Genomic DNA, 21,499 nt, shown 5'->3' with positions numbered 1-21,499 from the left:
CTTCACTGGACATAACCACCACACAGTCTTTTTTACTCATAACTGATTCTTACTCCATATGGCTCCATGTGATTTTTTTTTTCATTAAAATGTTTTAAAATCAAATTTGTTGTTTGTATTTCTCTAAGCAAAATCAATTATATAAGTGAATCAAGTTATATCTATCTAAACTTATATCTATCTCTCTCTTTCCCCAGAGATAGGAAATCAACATATATTCAATAAAATTCCAAAAGTAACCCATTATATAATGTTAGAATATTTTTCCACTCAATGGCTTGAACGCGTGAGTGAAAGGCAAAGAAAGAGCGACACTCAGTGGACACTTAAGTAAATGCAACTTTCAGCCTTCAGCTCACTATTTGGAGTTTTGCCCATCATCCACAGTCCTTTACATGAACACACATGCAATGCATTTATCGTTTGTGTGTGTTCTACAGATATAAAAACGGGTAAAAAGAAACTCCTTTTATTCAAACATCTTCAAAAACCTCCAACAAGTTTTTATGATTTTACCGTGTATCCATGCTGTGAACACGCAGTAACAGTTACATTCGTGATAATTTTAAGCATGAGCGGAGCTTCCTTCCTGCTCGCATTGATAGCGAGATGGAAAGGAATTCTACAAGCTGAGAGGCAGTTTTTTGCAATGTTTATACTCTAACTTCTTAGCATATCTACATGTGTTGCTTTACAAAATGATGCCATTTTAGCCTTTCATTTTTTATTTCAGTTTGTGGCTCTATGTGAAAGAAGTTTGGCTACCGCTAGTATAGGAGAATACATATTTACATTTTGATCAGGCGCACCGCGGCCACCTATGTTTACAATAATTTCCCAGAATTCCTCGCGCCCGGTCTTTTCGCCATATTTCCGGCTGCATAGAAGGTAACACATTCAACATGTCGAACAAAATCTTCCACATAATTAACTTATTTCTTATCCGTACTTCTCGATGTTGTGTTATCGCTTTTCGGTACGCTCACCCTAGTTTGTTTTGTCACTGTGGGCTTCGTGATGGCCGAGATTTAGGTTGGATTCTGTTGCTAACTGCAGCTAGCACTGCGGGCCGCTCCATTAGCTTAGGCGGAGATGGGCACCTCAAGTCTGCTTGAATTTTGGAATTGTTTGTGAGACGTTAGCATTGTGGCTGGTGTGTTTAACGGGATTGAAATGCAACATACTGGTGAGGTTCATGATGCTGTACGTGCGCGTGAGCATGATTAAGAATGTCAACGACTTGAGACATCCTACGCGTATTGCCGATGTTTGGTAACGCAAATAATATATAAGTGAATGAATAATGTTGTGCACTTTACAAGGGAACAATTGAAGTCCTTATTAGCTTTCTCTGTGTGTACGTAGGTGAGACCACCTGAGAAGAGTGAGGATGCCAGGAAGGTAAGTTGGTGTCAATTTTTCACCCTTAGAACCACCACAGACCTCCACTCTCACATCACCTACAGTGTTTACACACATCCTTTTATTATTGTCTAGTACATCAAAGTATATTAACTATTCAACATCTTTGCAGTGTCATCAATTACTGTTTTGGTCATAAGTGTTTTTGTTAGTGTAGTTGTAGCTTGTAGACTGCTGTAGCAGTCTAGTAGGTGCTGCTTTTTCAAAGATGTCTTAAGTTTTACTGTGTGGGTCTTAGCTCCTTGCGTCTCACTCAGGTGGTGTTGTCGTCATGTTTTCAGGTTCTTTGGCTTCACACTTAACATTTTTCAATTTACCCCAGTGGACACACAGGTTATCCTTATGCCTTCTACCATCATGTGCAAGGGCATTTAATTGTTCTGCCGAAGTGGTTGGGAATGACCGATTTAGCAGCCAGTTTTGTGATGTCAACAGTTTTACCATTGAGGCGTACTTTTCCATAAAGTCGAGTCTGCTGTGGTTCACTCAATCTTGTTTTAAAAAATATATGAATGAATCATGGTGTTTTGTGGTTGAATGCAGCCTGCTAATCAAAATATATGCGTAATACATAGTAGGGCTGTCAGAAATAGCGTGTTAGCAGTGGTAACTAAATTACTTTGTTGATTACTTTTTTATAGTGTAATTGACACATCATAAATCACGCCTGTCAACAGACGGAGGCACGGTGTAGCATCCCCACAGTCTGACACTTGCCGTGCAATTCCAACACCACAATTTATCTCTCATATACACACACACACACACACACACACACCTATAGTCATCTGAACTTCCTCGTTGTCACTAGACCACCACAAGATGCATTTACAATCTGTTATGCGTGTGCGTGGTCTAAATAAACAGAAACACAATAAATGTATATTTTTATTATTTTAACTTGCAATGTGGAAGTTCAATTGGCTGCATTTAAGTATGCTCGGAAGTCCCAGAAAATACACACAAAATATAACTTAAAAAAATGACTTGTCTTTGAACGCAACCCCTCATTGCTCATAATAGTGCAAACGCGGCAATATGATTCAAATGTTCTGCTGTTAAAGAACCTTTTGTAAATAGATTTTCAAACTTTTAACATTCGGAGTTGTTAGTACATACAATCATTCTATGCTGTCTTTTCTTTTTTTTTTTCAATAAAATACAGACATAGTTGAAAATGGTCATTAACCGTGAGTAACCGTTAATCTGATTTTAAAATTTCTTAACTTTAACTAAGCAAATTATATTTATTCCCAAATAAGCAGTGGTCACTAGACATTACTCGCGATACTGTAATGTTCCTGGAGACACACAAGCACCAGACCTTTGATGGCTGGAACAGCCTTTTATTGCAGGTATATATGATCTCACAACAGGCACAATAATCCCTAACACAGGCTACTTTTGCAGCCGTAACACATAAGCTAAACCTCAACTCTGAACCTTTAACGTCACTTCTTGTCAGCCACTCGCCCTGCTCCCCGAGGAACACATTTACACAAGTATTATTCATGTCTTATGTCTGCTCATTATGTGACTATGGGGGAGTAATTTCATTTCCAAATGGATCATATTTAGTGTTGCAAACCTTATTTATAAATAAGACATTCGCTTATCACCTGTTTGGGTCTGGAACCACTTAACTGATAAATGAGGGATTACTATATTTACATATTCAGCTTAGGGCTAGTCAATTTGGACCAAAACTAATATCCTCATATATATAGGTAGAATATTGATATATGATATATAATATATATATTTTTTTCTCCATAAACTGAATTTAGACAAAAGTCAGACGTGTGCAGTTGCATTAAATGTAAACAATCTTAAGGAAAAATAGCCTAAATAAAAGCATATCGTCTTTATACGGCAACCTTTATATTGTCTTTTTCTATATTCACTCCCGCAATGCTGCCTCTTCTCTATCTCCGCGGGGATATCCGATCGTGCGCCACAGCGAGGGGGTGCTCAAAGCAAACGGCTTCTCCCGTGTGTAAACAATGAAATATGAGACCTCCGCATCAAATCCAGTCTGTATCAATACGAACAATATGTGTTTTTGATATTGTGCTTAAAATATACAGATATTTAAAATGTATATCGCCCAGCCCTAATTCAGTTTGAAGCTGGCTGCTGACACTGGGTTGCACCAAACCCTGCTCATATCTCCGTTTGTGTGCAGACTGTGGAGTAAGGCCATCTTTACTGGCTACAAGCGTGGCCTGAGGAACCAGCGCGAGCATACAGCACTCCTCAAACTCGAAGGATGTTACAGCCGTGACGAGGTGGACTTCTACCTTGGCAAGCGCTGCGCTTACGTCTACAAGGCCAAAAAGTGAGGGAGCACTCTTCGTTTGCAGGCCGTTTCACCTTACATCACCTTACACTAGGCTGCATGTGTGTGCATGTCAGGAACACAGTTACACCTGGTGGTAAGCCCAACAAGACCCGCGTGATTTGGGGAAAGGTGACTCGCGCTCACGGGAACAGCGGGATGGTTCGCGCCAAGTTCAGCAGCAACCTACCGGCCAAAGCCATCGGACATCGTATCAGAGTGGTGAGTCACGTCACGTAGCGCTCCACGCAGCCGTTCCACTGCGGGATCCACGAGAGAATTGTCACATGATCACTTCCTGTCTCCTCAGATGCTGTATCCATCCCGAGTGTGACAGCGCCTCAGCAGCTTGTTGTTTGTAAATAAACAATAAAATGGACCCCATCGGGCTGCTTCCTCATCTTTTCTAAATTTCATCCACGCCAATCAGAAGTCCTTGGCAACCATGGGTTCTAACAGTCCAAGACCCATCAGGACTAAAGGATACATCCATAAAACTAAGACACTAATCCCTCAATAAGCCTTGCACATAATAAAACATATAAATATTTCCCATTAATGAACAATGATTGATATAACAGGTGGAATCGGGTGTCCATCCTTTAGCCTGGTCATCGGGTGAGTGCAACAACGGCCTTCTGCTCCTGCGGTGCCACCACTATCCCGCTGATGGGTCCTGGGTCCTGGCCTGGAGCCCCAGATAATGTAGGTGTCTGTGCAAGCTGTGTCTACAATCCACACTGCTTACCTCTCAATGTTTTGATGGCATCTAAATTTGATTGTTGAAATCTAGTGCTTGTGTAGCCACACGATGCTGCCGTTTGTACACCTACGCTTTATAAATGATCACCAACTGAGGCTGAGTTATGTTTTCTGCATGAAAACTATATTTTCAAATACAGTGGCAGATTCTCACCAAAAGGAACCGGTGAATATGCAGCGCTACACTAATAGTGTTGTCAGAAGAGCCTCGGCATAAGCTCAAATGACTGCATAATTTTATTCACATGTGTCGACTTTAGTTGGAGGCGGGGATCTTGTCTTATAATTACTAGCCCTCATTGTGAGACCAAAGTGACTATTAAAACACTCAATTTAATGTAACTTGTGTGTCTTTCATTAAAACAATCATGTTCTGAACCCTGCAGACTAAATTTAAAAAACAGTTGAATCTATTTTACATTGATTTACTGCTTTAAAACGTCCAAAACCGCTGACAAATTATTTGTAAGTTGTACACTTTCAGACCGCTAATGTTCCTTCTGTTTGGACGTAGCCTAGACGATGACCTTTGACCCAACTGAGTCGGGCTCCTCAGCGCCCTCAAGTGGCCATCACAAACTTTGTCAGTGCTTCTTACTTCCTGTTTGTCCTTCGCTCGCCGCTAAAGTGTCTCGGCCGTCCTGAAGCGGACCCACAGGACCACGGAGCTGGTCCAGCGGCTCCGGGTTGAGTCCACATGTATGTGCCGGCCCAGACCGCCGAGGAGTCGGCGTCGGTCCGGATGGATTTCACTTGGACTTTTAGCCGTCCAGAAGCTAATGCTAATAAGCTAAAAGTGCTTTTCATGATGGTCACCTGCTGTGTCTTCCAGTTCAACCAACTGTCCTTCAGGACAGACTGTTGTCCGTTTAGACCGGGTCCAAATCAAGTCCTGGTCGTGGTAAGACCGAGTCCAGTGAGTTGTAGTGTTTGATGTTTGGATGCTTTGTACAAAGTTTTGGTTTTTAACTTGATGTAAGCACCGCGATGGCCGAGCTCCCCCACACAACTCCCACCTCACTGTGTTGCTGCCGAAAGTCCCCGTCCGCCGGGGGGCGCTGTGTCGGGGACTCCGGAACAGCCAGGCGAGCTCGGGGGTCCCGGCGGTGCACGCCGGTGGACGTGGCGTCGGCCTCCAACTTCGGCCACTTCCGGCTGCGTCACTTTCACTTGGACCTGCGCCTCAACTTCGCCATGAAGGAGATGAGTGGCTGGCTGGTCTTGGATCTGGTCCCGCTTCAGCCGGGGGTCCACACCCTGGTCCTGGACTCCCATCCCTCTCTGCTCATCCATGCCATAGACTGTAAGCTCCCCGCCTACCCCCAGGAGGAGCCCGCCTCCCTCACATATCGCGTCGACCCCTTCGCTGATTACGGCGCCGCCCTCAACATCGGCCTGCCTGACGCCGCCCTCAAAGTGGGAACAGCGCTCCAGGTCACGGTCCGCTATACAACCACCGATGGTCCAGCGGTGAGAGTGCACATTTTGAAGCAGATGGGGGGGGGGGGTTAAAGTAGACCTAAGTATTAACTGTGCTGTAGGACTTCCCCTTCAGGTGGAAAGAGGCATTGATGTTTCATGCTAATGCTAATACCGTACCTGTTTGTGCAGATCTGGTGGCTGGACTCGGAGCTAACCTGCGGTCAAGGTCGTCCACTGGTTTTCACTCAAGGGCACTCTGTGTGTAATCGTTCTTTTTTTCCGTGTTTTGACACTCCGGCGGTGAAGAGCACGTACACGGCCTCCATCAGGGTGAGTCTCGGCACCACAGAGTCGGGCTTGGCTTCAGGAAGTCAGTATGCATGTGCATGGCAGGTCCCGGACGGTGTGACGGTGCTGATGAGCGCGTGCCGGAGCTCCTATTCCAAACAGGACCGGGTCTTCCAGTTTTCCATGGACTTCCCGGTGCCGTCCTACTTAGTGGCACTGGTGGCGGGTGAGCTGCAGCACGTGGATGTGGGTCCCAGGTCAGCTTCCTCCTTTGATCTTCGTTGGCTGATCTCACGCAGGCAGAAGGTCACATCTTTGCTTTTCCCGCTACAGGAGCCGCGTGTGGGCGGAGCCATGCCTGCTGTCATGTGCCATGAAGAAACTAGGAGGCAGCGTGGAGCGCTGGCTGGGCGTGGCCGAGGAGTTGTTTGGTGCCTACTTGTGGGGCAGGTAAGTTTTGGGCTCGCTTTGTCAAGATTAAGGACATTCCTAACAGTAACCGATCCTCAGGTGCGACATCGTCTTCCTACCCCCCTCCTTCCCCATCGTCGCCATGGAGAACCCCTGTCTCACCTTCATCATCGCCTCCATCCTGGAGAGCAGTGATTTCCTGCTGATCGACGTCGTCCACGAGATCGCACACGGCTGGTTCGGTAATGCTGTCACCAACGCCACCTGGGAGGAAATGTGGCTCAGCGAAGGCCTCGCCACTTATGCCCAGCGGAGGATCACCGCCGAGGCCTACGGTAGGACTGACGCTTAGCGCTGATGCTACTGCTAACATCATCATTGATGGGGCCTACATTAGTACTTATAGCACTGACTGTCAAGGCCTGCTGTTGTACTTAATGGTAGCGCTGACTTTCATAGTAATACTAATGTCATCACCTACAGTTGGAAAAACTCTTAGTGCTGATACTACTGCTAACATCATCATCACTGCAGCCTATGGTAGCACTGTCAGTACTAATGCTAATGTCAATGCCGCCAATGCCTACTGTTGCAATGATGCAATGAATGTTAGCGCTGACTCTCATGCTAACAGCAGTGATGCCCATGTTGTCGCTACCAAGGTCTAACATAGCCAGCATTGATGCAAGCACTAATGCCATCGCAGCCAAGGCCGACAGTAGCACTGACTCTTAGTGCTGATGCTAATGCTAATGCTAACACCATAACCGCCAAGGCCTACTGTCGCATCGACTGTCAACAGTGGTGCTAATACTAACTTCACAGATGCTAACATTAGGTGATTAAAGTCATCAATGACTTCCTCTTTTTGTCAGGCGATGCGTTCACATGTCTGGAAAGTGTGGTTCGATTGGACGCCCTGCACAGACAGCTGCGTCTCCTTGGAGATAACAACCCTGTGAGCAGGCTGCAAGTCAAGTTGGAGCCAGGTAGGCGGAGAATACACACACACACACACACACACACACACAAGGTGAAAAGTGACTCCATTGGCCCCTCCCCTTTCCAGGTGTGAACCCCAGCACATTGATGAATCTGTTCACCTACGAGAAAGGTTTCTGTTTTGTGTCGTACTTGTCAAAGCTGTGTGGCGACGTCAGACGCTTCGACTGCTTCCTTCGGGTCGGTGCGCGCTCACCCACACACACACACTCCCACACAGACAATAATTGAATGTATTGTTGCCATGACAACAGGACTACATCTCAGAATTCAAGTTCCAGAGTGTTTTGGCTCAGGACCTAATTGACTACTTCCTGGATTATTTTCCTGATGTCACTCAGAAGGAAGGTGTGTTTAAGGGCACGCGGGGTATCTTGCTTCTCGTTTTGACATCCCGTAACTTCCTGTCCCGCCTCCGCAGGTGTGGATTTTGAGCGCTGGTTGAACGGCTGTGGGCCTCCACCGTACGAGCCTGACCTGTCGGCAGGGAGCCCTCTGACTGGGCCAGTGCAGGACTTGTGTCGGCTGTGGACGAGCAGCGAAGACCTTGATCTGCAGGCCATGGCCGCCTTTGACCTTTCAACCTGGAGCACCTTCCAGATCGTTCTGTTTCTGGATCGCATGTTGGACCAAGCCCCTTTCCCGCACGGTACGCAGTCATGTGAACGCCTCAGGTCGCCCGCCACCATGCTGAAGGTGTGTGTCTCTGTGACAGACATGATGTCCAGATTATCAGGTAGTTACGCGTCGCTCTTCGACGGCCTCAACGCGGAGGTGCAGGTGCGTTGGCTGCAGATGGTCGTGCGTAGCGCCTTCTATCCCGACCTCCCGCGACTTCGAGCCTTCCTGCACAAACATGTGAGGTTACATGACCTCTGGTGCCCCCCCCCCCCCCCCCCCCCTCAGTGTTCGATTTGCTGACGCGGTGCCTTTCCTGTCCCGGCAGACATCCAGGATGTACACGGTGCCGCTTTATGAGGACCTGGTGGGCGGGGTGATGAAGTGCGTCGCGGTGGAGATCTTTCAGCAGACCCAGCGGCGCCTGCACCCCAACCTTCGGCGCACCTTACAGCAGCTCCTCTTCCAGGGCACCGCGGCCCCACCCCCTCAAAACAGCCCCACCCTCTCCGTCGTCCCGTTGCAGGACGTCAATGTGTCGGCATGACAAGGACTCAGATGGCACTTTCTGCTGCCGTGGCAACAGCAAGCACCTCAAAGATAACTTTTAAAAATATATTAATTGTTTTGGTTTTTTTTTTTTACTAACGACAACTCCAGCATATTTTCAACTGCTGTGTGACAATGATGCCTTCACTGTAGCTGGGACGTGACAGTGTTACTGGTGCTCTACCTTGAAATGATGCAATCCACCTACATTACTGTGTTAGCATAGCATGCTAGAATTCAACAACACATAAGGATGGCTCTTTTCATGGCTAATCATGTCACATATTGATTGCTTTTGGTCCATTATTAAGTCTTTCATTCTTTTTGCCTTCTCTTATTTATAAGACTGTTAGGCTAGCAGTGCTAAATTAGGCTACTAGCAGTGTTAAGCCAGATGAGCGGGGCTGTGATTGGCTGACTGTGATGATGGGTTTGCCGCGGGGCAGTATCTTCTGCTCCAAAAAACCTGTTCTGTGCTGCTGAGTTCTGATTGGCCGCCGCTGGTCACGTGGATGGTCGAGTATTGTCTAGCAGACAAAAAAAAAGTCAACACTATACGACGTTTTGAGAAGTCAACGAGGATCCACTTCCCAGGAAGATGTCCTTGTTATTTTGAAGCAGTGGACTTTTTGGATTATTGAACTCTTGGGTACGTTTGGTTTTCTTTTTAGATGAACTTTGACGTCAATAAATTAGCTTGTTTAGCTAATTAAGTTGTCAATTGATATTTCTCTATGATGTCAGCAGAGAACGTCGCGGCAAGGCATTCAAAAGTGATGGAGCGGGTAGAGACACACACATTAGTTTAAAGGCCCTAATTGATTGCTTGCAGCTGCAACCAAACAATGTGACAGGTGATTGACAGGCGTTCTTTGTGTGTGTCAGTGTGAGTCAGTCAGCAGTGTCAGCGACTCGTCCATGTCAATCAACATGACAACTGTCACTCTGGACATGGGTGAGCATGTGACTACATTTCCCAAAATGCATCTGCTCAACATGCTGACTCCCAATTATGTGTGTGCATAAAGAGAAGTATCACTTCCTGGGCGTCAACATTGTCGCTCAAGACAACGGTGATGGCGCTGTGTACATCGGGTCCATCATGGACGGCGGTGCCGTGGCCGCCGATGGACGCATCGATCCAGGTGACATGTTGCTACAGGTAAGGCTAACATGGCTACTTCCCTCCCGCCGTGACGTTTTCGTGTGACGCAAGCATGTCTTCAGGTGAATGACATCAACCTGGAGAACGCCACCAATGAGCACGCCGTACAGGTCCTCCGAGATGTCGTCCGTCAACCTGGGTGACCCTTGAACCTTTCACTGCTTAAGAAGGCATAATGGGGTAACTAACATATGTGTGTGTGTGTAGTACGGTGACATTAACGGTGGTCAAGTGTTGGAACGTGAAGCCTCCAAGCGTTTTCAGGCCGCCAAAAGGTGAGATGAGGTGTGAGGTGGGAAGGTACTGTAGATGAAGGATTCATTGGACCGTTGGGTCTTCTAGGTGAGCCGGTCCGTCCCATTGACCCCGCCTCCTGGGTGTCTCACACAACTGCCATGGCAGGGAAGCTCCTCCCCTATTACGGTACCAGTGACCATTGTTGCGCTGCATAATCAATCAATAATACATTCATTGATAAAAGTCATTGTTGGGTGTGTAGGTGAAGACGAGCAGCTGAGCGTCCATAGCGACATGGCGGCTGTCGTCATGGCGATGATGAATGCAGACTCGGGGCTGGAGGTTCGGGACAGGATGTGGCTCAAGATCATCATCCCCAACGCGTTCATTGGTAGGTCCAAGGTTGTAACGAGTCTGGTCTGATAATTGAGTCGAGAGCCCGAGGCAGCTAGCTAAAACTGTTAGCTGTCAAGGTTTACTCACACAGCTTGGTAAAACCGACTGAAGCAACAGCCAACATGGCCGTCCTGATCAAAAACACATCCCTTGTTGCTCCTGCAGGTTCTGATGTGGTCCACTGGCTGCACCGGAACCTCCAAGGCTTCACAGACCGCCGTGAGGCTCGCAGGTACGCCGCAAAGCTGCTGAAGCGCGGCTACATCCGCCACGCCTTCAACAAGGTCACCTTCTCGGAGCAGCGCTACTACGTCCTCGGAGGTGAGCGCCACGTCCTCCGGTGACCAACAGTGGACAGACGGCTGATTTGAGACTGTGCGGGTCTTCCATGTGTCGTAGATCTGGCCATGACTGCGCTGCTGGACCGACATGAGGACGCCTACCTGTGGCCCCTCCCCCAGTCGGCTATGGAAGGTGATGTCATCATTGCGTATCCTGCAAAAACAAATCAAGTTGATTGTCATCTAATGGAGATGATGTCACCAGGAAGCCACAGCAGCAGCAAGGAGGCAGACGACTAAACAGGAAGTTGGTGTGACAAAGACCTGGAGGTCGTTTTTATCCAATCAGAGCTCTCCGCCTCCCGTCAGCCCTCCCATTGGACCACACAGGGACCAGTACGACCACATGGCGACCAGTGTGATGACTGAATTCATACTAATGAAGCTACTACTAGCACTAGCACTTTGTCCTACTGACTCCTTGTCACATGTTATTGATGCACTCTGGTTTGTTATTGTTTGTTACCAACTCAACCTCTTTGAACCTGATGAAGAAACATTTCCTCATGAAACATGGACGTTGTGCGTTTATCATTCATTTTAGTTTATATATTTTGTTGTCATACGCTTCTTGAGTCTTGAGTGTTACTGTGTTTACTGACTGAGGTACGTACTTGTTCGCCTTCGATGCAGCAGGGGGCGTTAAGGAAAGGAAGAGGACTCTCGAAATGGAACGCGGCCGCGGTGCTGCGGTCCGCTCAGCTGACGGCCGCCATCTTGACTGTGACGGCGGCAGACGGCGGACGCGGCAGGTTGTGTTCCATTGTTGGGCTCCCGTTGTTGTGCTGTCTCTATGTTGTAGCGGTGTGGTCGTGTTTTTACTCCGTCTCCGTCAGTCGTCGGCTGTGATGAAGGGTAAGAGAAACATAAGAACACAACTGTCAGCGCTCATCCCGCCGCGGTGCGGCGGTGACGTCACTGTCTGACTGCAAACTGGACAGCTAGCTAGTAGCTAGTCGAAGCCCATGCAATTCGGCACTAACAAACAACATATAAAATGTCATATTTAGCCAGTTAGTAGTCACGGTTTGCATCTTTACGATATTCCAACACGTTTGTTGTGGCTGTGTGTGAAAATATCCGACATATTAACAGTAACCTTTATCATTAATGTATATCATGTTAGTTTAGAATGCGTACTGAAGTGATTACGTAAAAAGTCGTGATTTTAAATGCAGATCTGAATGCGGTCTGTCACCCTGTTTATACAGTTAAAATCGACCCTTTAGAGTGGACAGAAAGTATTGTGGCTGCGTTGTTATGGCTAGCGCCACCACCTGTCCTCTTCAGGCACAGCAGCTAAGGTGAGCAAACACCAAGGAAGTAACCTGTTTCTGTTCCTCTGCAGGTGTTTCTGGCATTGACTGCCTACCTGTGTGACATCACAACGTAACATCATTTATGCTAAACAAGGAGTGAGACAAATGTCCTAGAGCCCCCATCCACTCAGCTTCCTGCTTCCTCCTGGCCAACTGCATCTTCTCGGCATCCACATGCGACCGAGTGTGACACGTGTGGTCTTTCCGTCTGGCCTTGAACTGGCGTCCACAGATCCCCGACTATATGAGCGTCAGCCAACAAGCTAAAAAGCCCAAACTGTCCACTCATTGTCCGGCGCTGCTTTTTAAGGAATCGAGGGAGGTTTACCAACATACTTTTTGCAGAGCCACAAGCACAAGATGGGCAAGAGGACGCCAAAGAGCTTGAACAGGAAGTAATATCAGGTCGCTATGATGCTGCTGCTCTGTGGTTTTTTTAGGTTTTGATTTTTGTGAGCTGGATGAAAAAATCGAAACCTAAAGAAAAAACAGCGCTGACGGCAGATACGACTTCTTCTTCGGTGGTATTTGCATTTTCTGCCTCATGCGGCAAGATGTGTTTTGTAGCGGTGTGTCGGCCACATGACGTGTGTCACATCACAACACTCGACATCACTCCAGCTGTCCACTTTGTCACCTGATGCCCAAAGACGGTCCACTTCCTGCGATAAACATCGTGACATGAGTGTTAAGCATAGCGGTAGGTCACATGACAACCCATTTGCTGTCCATTAACTTTTGTCAAAGTGTGTATATATGTTACCAACTAAAATGTGACTCCCAAAAATTGCAGTGTCGTGTGTGTGTGTATCCCCTGGTGGCAGATTGCAGTATCGCAGCTGACCGAAGGGGGTGTGGCCTCATCACTTCTGAAGTCAGGTGCACAAGGAGACGGTCAAAGGTTATTTAGTCAGAGTCGTGAGAAAACTAACGAGGCTGTGACAGGAAGTGGTTCGTACCCTGTCCCCCCCAGTCTGAGCTTATGACTTCATTTTTAAACTCCGGCTGGTTTCCACGGCAACGTGGAACTTTTAAGAACGCACTGACAGACGCTTCCTTTCGCACACAAAGACAAGAATGTGTGTGAATGGCGTCATTAAATCCTCATCCGTCAGCTGCCTGCCGGCCAAACGCCCCCCCGGAGGTCATCTGGAGGGCTGCCAGGAGGGACAGAAGCATGTGACGTCTTCGCTCTCTAGCGCCACCTGTCAGTTAGGCAACGTTCCTCATCCTTTTTTCACATAATTCCGCCACCCCCAAAAATCAGCATCATTGTTTGCCTACATATAGTCACATGACTTACGATTGACAGCTCTAGCACCTAGTTAGGTTCTGGCCTAGCAACCGTTGCCATAATAACCACTCGGTGGAGCCCCCTGCTGGAGTGGCAGAAAACACGTTTAATCTCAGGATGTTTTTAAAAAAAAGGAATACAGGAAGAAGACCATGGTTGTTTGGACAGATGTTCTGAGGACACAACAAGACATCTGGACCCAATCTTCAGTCGGTGGGAAAACACCTCAAGAGAGGGTGGTCCTTCCTGCCCCACCCCCCTGCCCCCTGTCTTTGTGAAGAGGCAAAGATGGAAGCTCAAGAGTTAAATTCAAAATCACCTGACCCCGCCCCCTTGCATGAGACCCTCTGTTGCAGAACTTGGGTCACTTCACTCCAAAACCCACCCCGGACAGAACCAGGACTACCTCAAAGGACTGCTCAGCTGTTTGATTGACAGCTGCTTGTCATGTGTGTGACTGCGTGACGTCACTGGGGTCATGGAAGTTCTGCTGCTCCTGATGATGATGGCACAGGTCAGTTTTACTCTGGAAAAAGTCATTGTGTGTGTGTGTGTGTGAGAGAGAGAGAGAGAGAGAGAGAGAGAGGGAGAGAGAGGGAGAGAGAGGGAGCGCGCGAGAGATTAAGCGTAGCACGTGTGCCACGTCAAACTCCGTGTGTGTGTGTGTGTGTTTGTGTATTTTACTGTTCATGTTGATTAAGTTATTTTATTCCCGAGCATCAGAGACAAGTGTGACGTTTCGAGGGACACGTGCGCTGTCCTCCTGTAGGGGGCAGCGATGAGCAGTGGTCATTTTCACGCAACCTTACTGCTGCCCCTAGCGGACGGCAAGAGGAAGTTAATTGCTTTTGAAGCCCCGCATTTTGTCTCGTAGGTGTTCGGTGCCATCACACTGGAGCGCCACCATGACAGTTTACGTCACAGAGTCAGCAAACGTTACACTATCAACCCGATGGGACAGAAGTGGACGCATATGAACATCACGTACAGGTGATGCTAGCTCTTTAACACGCTAGGCTAACACCACAATCACACTTGACCTTTGGTGTCCTTCAGGCTGGACAAGTTTCCCAACACGCTGAGCGCGGACGACACCAGGAAGGCCATCAGCATCGCCTTCGCCAAGTGGAGCGATGTGTCACCGCTGACCTTCACAGAGGTCACCAATACCACCGCCGACATCGTCATTGGTAGGAAGTGAGGTGGTGGGGCCAATGCGTCCAGTTAGCACAGTCTGACATGTGCGTGTGGTAGGATTCTACACCTTCAACCACTCAGACTGTTGGCACTCACCACTCCACCCGTGTTTCGACGGGCTCAATGGCGAACTGGCTCACGCCTTCCTGCCTCCACGAGGAGAGATCCACTTTGACAACCACGAGTTCTGGATCCTGGGAAAGTCCCGATTCAGCTGGAAGCAAGGTAGTGCGAGTTCATCAGAAGCTTCGAGAACATTGGAGATGTTGGTGCTGATGTGTCCTCTCAGGTGTGTGGCTCAACGACCTGGTCCAGGTGGCGGCGCACGAGATCGGCCACGCTCTGGGTCTGTGGCACTCCAGGGACCCACACGCCCTCATGCATCCCAACGCCACCTACACGGGCCAGCGGAACGTCGGCCAGGATGACGTGTGGGCCATCCAGAGGCTCTACGGTAAATTACTGACAATCACCACGGTAACATGCTAATATGATGACATTTGTTGTTGTCAGGGTGTGAGGACAAGAAGCGCGTATGTGACGCGTGGGCCCGCTTGGGCTTCTGTGAACGCAGGAAGTGGTTCATGAAGAAGAACTGTCCTCGCCGTTGCGACCTCTGCTTTGGTGAGCCCGTCGCCGCCACTCATCATGACCTCCCCAAACTCAGCGCCCCCTTGCTTTGCTGCCGCAGAGCCTCTGGAAGCAGTCGCCACGCCAACACCGCCTCCGGCCAATGTGAAAGTCAAGGTGGTCCCACGCGGGAAGGTGGTGGGCTTCCGCTGCGGCACCAAGAACCCGCGCTCCCTGCCCAAAGTCAGGTCAGCAGACCGGGGTCATGCCATAAAAAAAACAGGAAGCCTGAGTGTCGTCATGATGACTCTGATTTGTCTCCAGCTGGTACAAAGATGGCGAGCGGATCACGGTGTCCATCCCGGGATACATCGTGGTCAAAGGGCGGGACCTCCGCATTGTGGCCAACGAGTTCAATGAGGGCGTGTACACCTGCCGCATCCATCGCCGTGGTGACGGCGTGTCCGCCAACTCGTGGGTCATCCGCCTGAAGCCGGAAGAGACATCCAACAGCTGAGAACGGAGGACATTTTAGCCTTCAAAATACTCGTTAGCATGTTAGCTCGGAAGCCATGGTGAAGACGATATCTTTTGACTTTGGACACGTCACATTCTCGTTTCTCGACTGTCTACCTCCAAGTGTCAAATATTTACCTCTTTTACTTTCTTCATGAGCGCGTCTGGCTACTCGTCAGCAAACATTCATGGGTTGCCATGGTAGCGACCTGTCGTCATGGAGGCCTTTTGGCGCCTCGGGGACATTAAAACAAGGACTAACATTCACAAAGCGACTAAAACTTTTACTGTCAAATAAAACCAAGTAGTCTTCCTCCTGGTGTGGGTGTTACCGTGGCAACGGGACCCATCTTGTATCCTTTTGTCGTGATTAGACTTCGAAACTACAAGCAACGTCTTCAGGCTAGCAGGACAGGTCATCGAAACAGGAAACTAACTGATGTCACACAAACAGCACCACTTGCTGGCTGCAGAGAGGAGTTGCGTTCAGGTGAAACTTTATTTAGTCTTTCCCAAACACAGGCACACACACACACACACACACATTCATCTTGTTCCCCAGAACCCACAGATGCACTTTGACCCCGCCCTCCGTCTGTCTGATAAGCGCCAATAAGAGGGAGGAGGGAGCGTAGGCACATGTAAACACAGGCACAAACAGCGACAAGGTCGGCGGCGGCAGCACGTTGAATAAACACAAGATCGGTGGGGAAAAACCATCTGTGCACATGTGTTGGTGGTGAGTGTGTGTGTGTGTGTGGGGGGGGGGGGGGGGGGTCCCAGCCAGGTAAGATTGCAGGTCAAAGTTCAGGAATGTTTTGGTTGATCAAAGAGTGTGATGATGTCATCATTACATGCCCATCCTGATGCTCTGGATGATCTGGAAAATGGCTGCAGAAAAACAACAAGTTGTCTCGTTATTGAAGGTGGCATCCATATTCAGTACATACATCAACATTGTGTTGGACTTTGTCAAGTTAGCTTGACATGGAGCAGATTGACATTATGGACCAGGCCAAGTCAAGCCCCGCCTACGTGCTGTGGCGTCACGCCACATGGGCGGGGCTTCAGGTGTGATGTTGACTAAAAACCCTACATTTCCAAAGTGTTTGACTGGAAAATGTCATGATTGTATGATTTGTTTGCCACGCGACTACTTATGTCATAAAGTGACGGATCTAAACTGAACCCGACAGTAGAACTTACCGGAACCGCAAACGACAAAGATGAAGAGCGCGAGCAGCCACGGTCCAACACCTTTGTCCTCGGTCATGTTCCTCTGAAACCAACAACAGTGTACCTTGTCATGACAACTCAAGTTGATCAGAACTCTGTTCATCAAGCCGATCGAGCTATCCGATACTGGTTTTACTAGTTTGACAGAAGCAGAACTTGTCACTCACCGTGGACTTGGCCACGTTGCCTCGCTGAGTGATGTTCTTGCTGTGCTTCTCGTTCGCCATTCGGATCCTCTGTTTGGCCACCATCTTGTCTTCTTGTTGGACTTGTAAAGTGCTCGTTTGTCGGCGAGTTGACGATAGTTAGCTGCTTTGTTTGTGTGATACGGTGCGGCTCGTTGGAAGTGAGGTCGGATCTCGCTTGTCGACGTACTCAAAAAGCTCAGACCACGCCCCCGACACCACTTCCTGCATCATGTGTGCGTGTCGTCCATCAACTTCCGATATACACCTTCAAAATACGAAAGTTGTTCCAGTGTGACGTTCTATCAGACGACAATATACGTCCAGTATACTGCATGTTCTCTTGATGTTCACAACACCGCATTGTTAGATATGTAGACATTTTCGATATCTGTTTTAGTGCGTGTTTATGTTGTGTACTCCAGGCGACCTAATGGAACGTTTATTTTCAAACAGGAAGTGGGACTGTAAAAGCCAACGACTAGGTCACCAAACGTTTGAAAAATATTCTAAATCTATTACAGATTATCTAATCGAGTGTGTTATTAAAAAAACAAAACAAATAATTAAGTTTTTACTTTTTATTTTTAAATACGTGTCCCAAAACCCGGGCTCAACGCTGACGTGGCAGCGAACGCCCCGCCTCCGTCTACGCATTTCCGGTCAAAGTCTTTCCTAATTCCGTCACACGTGAACATGGCGCCACCAGTGCCGCTGTTAGCAGGTTGGTGTCATTTGTCCCATGTTGTGTCATGTAGCGTTCATTCTCGACTACCTCTACTCCCACATTTACTCCATTTATGTCTGGACATCGTTAAAAACGCTTGAGTTTTCAGGAGTATTGACTTTTATCGAGTCAATTTAAATACATTAACTCGATAAACTTCATTCATCACCCACTCACTCAACCCGCATCGGCGATACTGGCCCTGCAATTAAATTTTGTAACATCATCCATCTCCACCACCCATAACTACTCCTATTAAAATTAAAGCACTGACTTCCGTAAAACTATGTCATTTGTTGTGCATTTTATTTGATTGTCACCTCATTGTGTGTTTGTGTATTTCAGTGCGTGGATCAGATGGTACCACTCTGCTCCAGGGACCTCCTTCGTGCAAAGAGCACACTGCCTTCCCCAGGTTATTTGACATCACCTGTGACGTCATTCATAATGTAGTCTGCTGGTCTCTCACTGTGTGTGTGTGTGTGTGTGTGTGTGTTTAACAGAGAAGGGGTGCCGAGCAAGTGTTTGACATTCAGCAGGGATGGCTTGTTGTTTGCTTGGTGCAATGGACAAGTGTAATTATATCTTGACTACATTGCACCCAAATAAGCTCTTAAAGGGACAGTACGCAGGGAATAATGCCTTTTGTTTTTTGCTCCACCAGCGTCAGAGTGGTCAAAACGTCAGACGGCTCCCTGGTGGCTACTTTTGACCTTCCAAAGACCACGCTGCTGCAGTTCTCCCCTCTTGGCAGCATCCTGGCCACCTGGCAACCGTACACCAGTAAGACTAATGGAGTGCTGTACACATGGACATTGTGATTACATCGCTGTAGATGTTCAGTCATTTTCTCTCGCTGTGTCAGAGAGTTCACAGGTCGCTCAGGGTGACGCCAACCTGCAACTGTGGGAGCTGTCGAACGGTGGACTCGTCAAAGCGTTCTTCCAGAAGAAGGTTGACATGTGGTTAGTCTGAAGGGGGCGCCTGCTTTCACCCGATAGCTATAGGAGGCCGCGTTAAGTCGTCGTGTCGGCCTGCAGGTGTCCCAGCTGGTCCGAAGACGAGAAGATCGCGGTGAGGAGCGTCAACAACGAGCTGCACTTCTTTGAGGACAACAACTTCAGTAAGATGCCACCATGTTGACATGTAGCATGAACCTACACACAGGGATAGCATGGTAGCGGGCATGTTAATAAGCGTCCACGAGGTACGAGCGGTGCCTCATGGTCGCGTGTTTCTCTTTTCAGACGCCATCGCCAACAAGCTCCACGTGCAGAAGGTTTCAGACTTTGAGCTCTCACCAGGCAGTCAGCCCAGTAAGGTGAGAATCACACGTATTCTTCCTAGACTCCTTCCCGCTGTCTCCACCCTGTTTGTCTCCAACAGGTGGCCGTCTATGTTCCAGGGAGCAAAGGCGCTCCATCGTTTGTCCGTCTGTATCAGTACCCGATGCTGTCTGGCTCCGGCGCGACACTGGCCAACAAGAGCTTTTTTAAAGCGGACAGGGTCAGCATGCTGTGGAACAAAAAAGGTGGGACATGTAACACACAAGGAAGTCACAGCAGCAACATGGCTGACATCACATTTTGTCACAGCATCGGCCGTGTTGGTGACCGCGAGCACGGAGGTGGATAAAACTGGCGCTTCCTACTACGGCGAGCAGACGCTGCACTACCTGGCCGTCAGCGGAGAGACGGCGCTGGTCCAGCTGCGTGAGTACACTCACTCGCACAACACAACCTTCCTCCATCGACCGCCCCGTCAGTAATTGCTCCCAATGTCGTCCGTGAGGCAGCAAAGAACGGGCCAATTTATGACACGGCGTGGAGTCCAAACTCGTGTGAGTTCTGCGTGGTGTACGGCTTCATGCCGGCCAAGGCTACCATCTTTAACCTCAAGTGTGACCCCGTCTTTGACTTTGGAACCGGACCCCGCAACGCCGCCTATTACAGGTGAGAACTGGCTAGTTCAGATTACACTTGCTGAGACTAACTCGTCTGACCGGGTGGGGGCGGGTCCAGCCCACAGGGTCACATCCTGGTTCTGGCCGGCTTTGGAAACTTGCGGGGCCAGATGGAGGTCTGGGACGTCAAGAAGTATAAACAGGTGAGGCGGACTTGTGCTGTCAGTACTCCCTCCCCCCTCGCCCCATCCCACTCATCCCCCGCTGTAACAAGACTGCTCATGTCCACAGGTGTCCAAACCTCAGGCTCCGGACGCCACGTACTTTTCTTGGTGTCCCGACGGCGAGCATGTTGTCACGGCAACATGCGCACCGCGTCTGCGTGTCAGCAATGGTTACAAGATGTGGCACTACACAGGCTCTGTGCTCCACGAGTGGAACGCGTCGACCGGGTCCGAGTTGTGGGAAGTCCGCTGGCAGTCCTTCCCTGATGGCATCTTCCCCGAGCGGCCGGTGAAGTTCCAGGCCCCGCCCAGTCACCTGGGGAGCACGGAAGCCCCGCCCACGCAGGCCTACCGCCCCCCCTCACTAAGACACCTCCCGGCCACGGCCGGTTCCAAGCTGGTGAGGCGATCATGTGACACGACGGAAGTGCTTGTGATTGTCATGTGAACTGACTGGTGCGTGTGCGTGTCAGCACGAGGAGGAGCCGCCGCAGAACCAGCGACCAGCAGACAAGAACTTGTCCAAAGCTGCCCTGAAGAACCTCAAGAAACGAGAAGCTCGTAAAGCAGCCAAACAGGTACAGTGATCTCATTACTCTGCCGTCTCTGGCGTGTACATCACCATCTTTTGTTTTTCCCCTTCATCAGAAGAACAAGCCTGAGCCCGACCCTCCGTCTGCTGACCCCGCCCCCGTTGCCAACAGCCAACCTCAGCCGAGTTGTGGTGATCCGGAGATGGACAAGAAGATCAAAAACATTAAGAAGGTGAATGCGAGCTAGCAGTGGTTGAATCAGGTCACGTAATGCGGCGGCTGTGTCTCATGTTTGTGTCATGCAGAAACTTAAAGCCATCGAGGAGCTGAAGGAGCAGCAAGCGTCTGGAAAGGTTCTGCAGAAGAATCAGGTGAGGTCATGTGACGGCACGTTGTCTTAATTGTCTTTCTGATGGCTGAAGTGTGACTGTGGGTGGAGCACCGGAAGTCATGGCAGCACTTCCTGTTTGTCATGTGTCCACAGTTAGAGAAGATGCAGAAGGAGGAACAGCTGCTGGAAGAGCTCAAGGGGTTACAGTTGGGACACTGAGGCCACACAGACGCTGCTTTCCTTCCCACTATAGGGAAAGGGTGTGGCTAAAGCCTCCCCAGCCAAAGAAGAACCAATGGGATGTTTTGTACATGTTGCAGAGGATTTGGGGAAATATAGGAAACAAAAAGTCATGAACAACCAAAAGATGAGTTTCATTTTCTTGTCTGACAGATTCTGGACTAATTACAAGATTCGACTTTCACAATAAAAGCCTCTTTTTCATTGTGGCTTCGTAGCATGTTGAATAAACTTTATTTCCTGAGCATCTGTTTCAAACACATACTAAATGCC

The 21,499-nt window shown here is 48.8% G+C and overlaps 6 protein-coding genes across 9 annotated transcripts; 5 read left to right on the top strand and 1 right to left on the bottom strand.

Annotated features, from left to right (window-relative positions):
- Positions 1–809: 809 nt before the first annotated feature.
- On the top strand, positions 810–4,144 carry rpl35a (ribosomal protein L35a). Of its 2 annotated transcripts, none has more exons than XM_058079949.1 (5): positions 810–888; positions 1,366–1,401; positions 3,608–3,760; positions 3,838–3,982; positions 4,071–4,144. In XM_058079949.1, exons 2-5 carry the CDS (start codon positions 1,391–1,393, stop codon positions 4,092–4,094), a joined length of 333 nt encoding a protein of 110 aa, XP_057935932.1. In that variant the 5' UTR covers positions 810–888; positions 1,366–1,390; the 3' UTR covers positions 4,095–4,144. The 2 variants fall into 2 exon arrangements, with proteins under 2 accessions (XP_057935932.1, XP_057935933.1); XM_058079950.1 differs by lacking the exon at positions 810–888 and adding an exon at positions 953–976.
- Positions 4,145–5,114: 970 nt separating this feature from the next.
- On the top strand, positions 5,115–8,904 carry rnpepl1 (arginyl aminopeptidase like 1). Of its 2 annotated transcripts, XM_058080545.1 has the most exons (11): positions 5,115–5,992; positions 6,134–6,274; positions 6,338–6,489; positions 6,566–6,682; positions 6,743–6,978; positions 7,519–7,632; positions 7,713–7,825; positions 7,900–7,993; positions 8,067–8,294; positions 8,361–8,503; positions 8,592–8,904. In XM_058080545.1, exons 1-11 carry the CDS (start codon positions 5,510–5,512, stop codon positions 8,808–8,810), a joined length of 2,040 nt encoding a protein of 679 aa, XP_057936528.1. In that variant the 5' UTR covers positions 5,115–5,509; the 3' UTR covers positions 8,811–8,904. The 2 variants fall into 2 exon arrangements, with proteins under 2 accessions (XP_057936528.1, XP_057936529.1); XM_058080546.1 differs by lacking the exon at positions 8,361–8,503 and having other exon boundaries at positions 8,592–8,771.
- Positions 8,905–9,053: 149 nt separating this feature from the next.
- On the top strand, positions 9,054–11,454 carry LOC131134876 (segment polarity protein dishevelled homolog DVL-3). Of its 2 annotated transcripts, none has more exons than XM_058080549.1 (11): positions 9,054–9,461; positions 9,560–9,597; positions 9,698–9,767; positions 9,841–9,974; positions 10,040–10,116; positions 10,185–10,252; positions 10,320–10,400; positions 10,477–10,605; positions 10,776–10,931; positions 11,010–11,084; positions 11,157–11,454. In XM_058080549.1, the coding sequence occupies exons 2-11, from the start codon at positions 9,589–9,591 to the stop codon at positions 11,189–11,191; spliced, it is 834 nt and encodes a 277-aa protein (XP_057936532.1). In that variant the 5' UTR covers positions 9,054–9,461; positions 9,560–9,588; the 3' UTR covers positions 11,192–11,454. The 2 variants fall into 2 exon arrangements, with proteins under 2 accessions (XP_057936532.1, XP_057936531.1); XM_058080548.1 differs by having other exon boundaries at positions 9,557–9,597.
- A 243-nt stretch (positions 11,455–11,697) lies between these two features.
- mmp23bb (matrix metallopeptidase 23bb) lies at positions 11,698–16,142 on the top strand. The gene is made up of 9 exons (XM_058080547.1): positions 11,698–11,806; positions 12,300–14,078; positions 14,439–14,554; positions 14,621–14,754; positions 14,819–14,986; positions 15,051–15,215; positions 15,275–15,385; positions 15,453–15,579; positions 15,656–16,142. Exons 2-9 carry the CDS (start codon positions 14,043–14,045, stop codon positions 15,846–15,848), a joined length of 1,050 nt encoding a protein of 349 aa, XP_057936530.1. The 5' UTR covers positions 11,698–11,806; positions 12,300–14,042; the 3' UTR covers positions 15,849–16,142.
- A 185-nt stretch (positions 16,143–16,327) lies between these two features.
- On the bottom strand, positions 16,328–17,474 carry serp1 (stress-associated endoplasmic reticulum protein 1). The gene is made up of 3 exons (XM_058080550.1): positions 17,251–17,474; positions 17,054–17,126; positions 16,328–16,738 (listed from the first exon to the last, which is right to left on the bottom strand). The coding sequence occupies exons 1-3, from the start codon at positions 17,332–17,334 to the stop codon at positions 16,698–16,700; spliced, it is 198 nt and encodes a 65-aa protein (XP_057936533.1). The 5' UTR covers positions 17,335–17,474; the 3' UTR covers positions 16,328–16,697.
- A 430-nt stretch (positions 17,475–17,904) lies between these two features.
- eif2a (eukaryotic translation initiation factor 2A) lies at positions 17,905–21,470 on the top strand. Its single transcript, XM_058079976.1, has 16 exons — positions 17,905–17,992; positions 18,341–18,410; positions 18,499–18,570; positions 18,660–18,778; positions 18,861–18,960; positions 19,036–19,118; positions 19,243–19,316; positions 19,382–19,526; positions 19,591–19,707; positions 19,791–19,947; positions 20,017–20,101; positions 20,190–20,522; positions 20,596–20,700; positions 20,771–20,887; positions 20,961–21,026; positions 21,140–21,470. Exons 1-16 carry the CDS (start codon positions 17,965–17,967, stop codon positions 21,203–21,205), a joined length of 1,737 nt encoding a protein of 578 aa, XP_057935959.1. The 5' UTR covers positions 17,905–17,964; the 3' UTR covers positions 21,206–21,470.
- Positions 21,471–21,499: the final 29 nt, after the last annotated feature.

This window comes from Doryrhamphus excisus, chromosome 8 (assembly GCF_030265055.1).
Source record: "Doryrhamphus excisus isolate RoL2022-K1 chromosome 8, RoL_Dexc_1.0, whole genome shotgun sequence".
Taxonomy (NCBI): Eukaryota; Metazoa; Chordata; class Actinopteri; order Syngnathiformes; family Syngnathidae; genus Doryrhamphus; species Doryrhamphus excisus.
The sequence above is the reverse complement of the archived record's forward strand: the minus strand, read 5'-3'. Positions and strand labels throughout refer to the sequence as shown.

Coding starts and splice junctions, on each gene's coding strand:
- mmp23bb (XM_058080547.1), top strand. CDS start 14,043: ATGGAAGTTCTGCTGCTCCTGATGATGATGGCACAG. Junction 14,987..15,050: donor CCGATTCAGCTGGAAGCAAG/GTAGTGCGAGTT, acceptor GTGTCCTCTCAG/GTGTGTGGCTCAACGACCTG. Junction 15,580..15,655: donor CGCTCCCTGCCCAAAGTCAG/GTCAGCAGACCG, acceptor ATTTGTCTCCAG/CTGGTACAAAGATGGCGAGC.
- rpl35a (XM_058079949.1), top strand. Junction 3,761..3,837: donor TACGTCTACAAGGCCAAAAA/GTGAGGGAGCAC, acceptor TGTGCATGTCAG/GAACACAGTTACACCTGGTG. Junction 3,983..4,070: donor TCGGACATCGTATCAGAGTG/GTGAGTCACGTC, acceptor CTGTCTCCTCAG/ATGCTGTATCCATCCCGAGT.
- rnpepl1 (XM_058080545.1), top strand. CDS start 5,510: ATGGCCGAGCTCCCCCACACAACTCCCACCTCACTGTGTTGCTGCCGA. Junction 6,683..6,742: donor GGTGCCTACTTGTGGGGCAG/GTAAGTTTTGGG, acceptor ACCGATCCTCAG/GTGCGACATCGTCTTCCTAC. Junction 7,826..7,899: donor GCTTCGACTGCTTCCTTCGG/GTCGGTGCGCGC, acceptor CCATGACAACAG/GACTACATCTCAGAATTCAA.
- LOC131134876 (XM_058080549.1), top strand. Junction 10,401..10,476: donor GAAGCTCCTCCCCTATTACG/GTACCAGTGACC, acceptor TTGGGTGTGTAG/GTGAAGACGAGCAGCTGAGC. Junction 11,085..11,156: donor CCCCCAGTCGGCTATGGAAG/GTGATGTCATCA, acceptor TGATGTCACCAG/GAAGCCACAGCAGCAGCAAG.
- eif2a (XM_058079976.1), top strand. CDS start 17,965: ATGGCGCCACCAGTGCCGCTGTTAGCAG. Junction 17,993..18,340: donor ACCAGTGCCGCTGTTAGCAG/GTTGGTGTCATT, acceptor TGTGTATTTCAG/TGCGTGGATCAGATGGTACC. Junction 19,527..19,590: donor CATGCTGTGGAACAAAAAAG/GTGGGACATGTA, acceptor ATTTTGTCACAG/CATCGGCCGTGTTGGTGACC.
- serp1 (XM_058080550.1), bottom strand. CDS start 17,334: ATGGTGGCCAAACAGAGGATCCGAATGGCGAACGAGAAGCACAGCAAG. Junction 17,127..17,250: donor GCAACGTGGCCAAGTCCACG/GTGAGTGACAAG, acceptor TGTTGGTTTCAG/AGGAACATGACCGAGGACAA. Junction 16,739..17,053: donor CTTTGTCGTTTGCGGTTCCG/GTAAGTTCTACT, acceptor GTTTTTCTGCAG/CCATTTTCCAGATCATCCAG.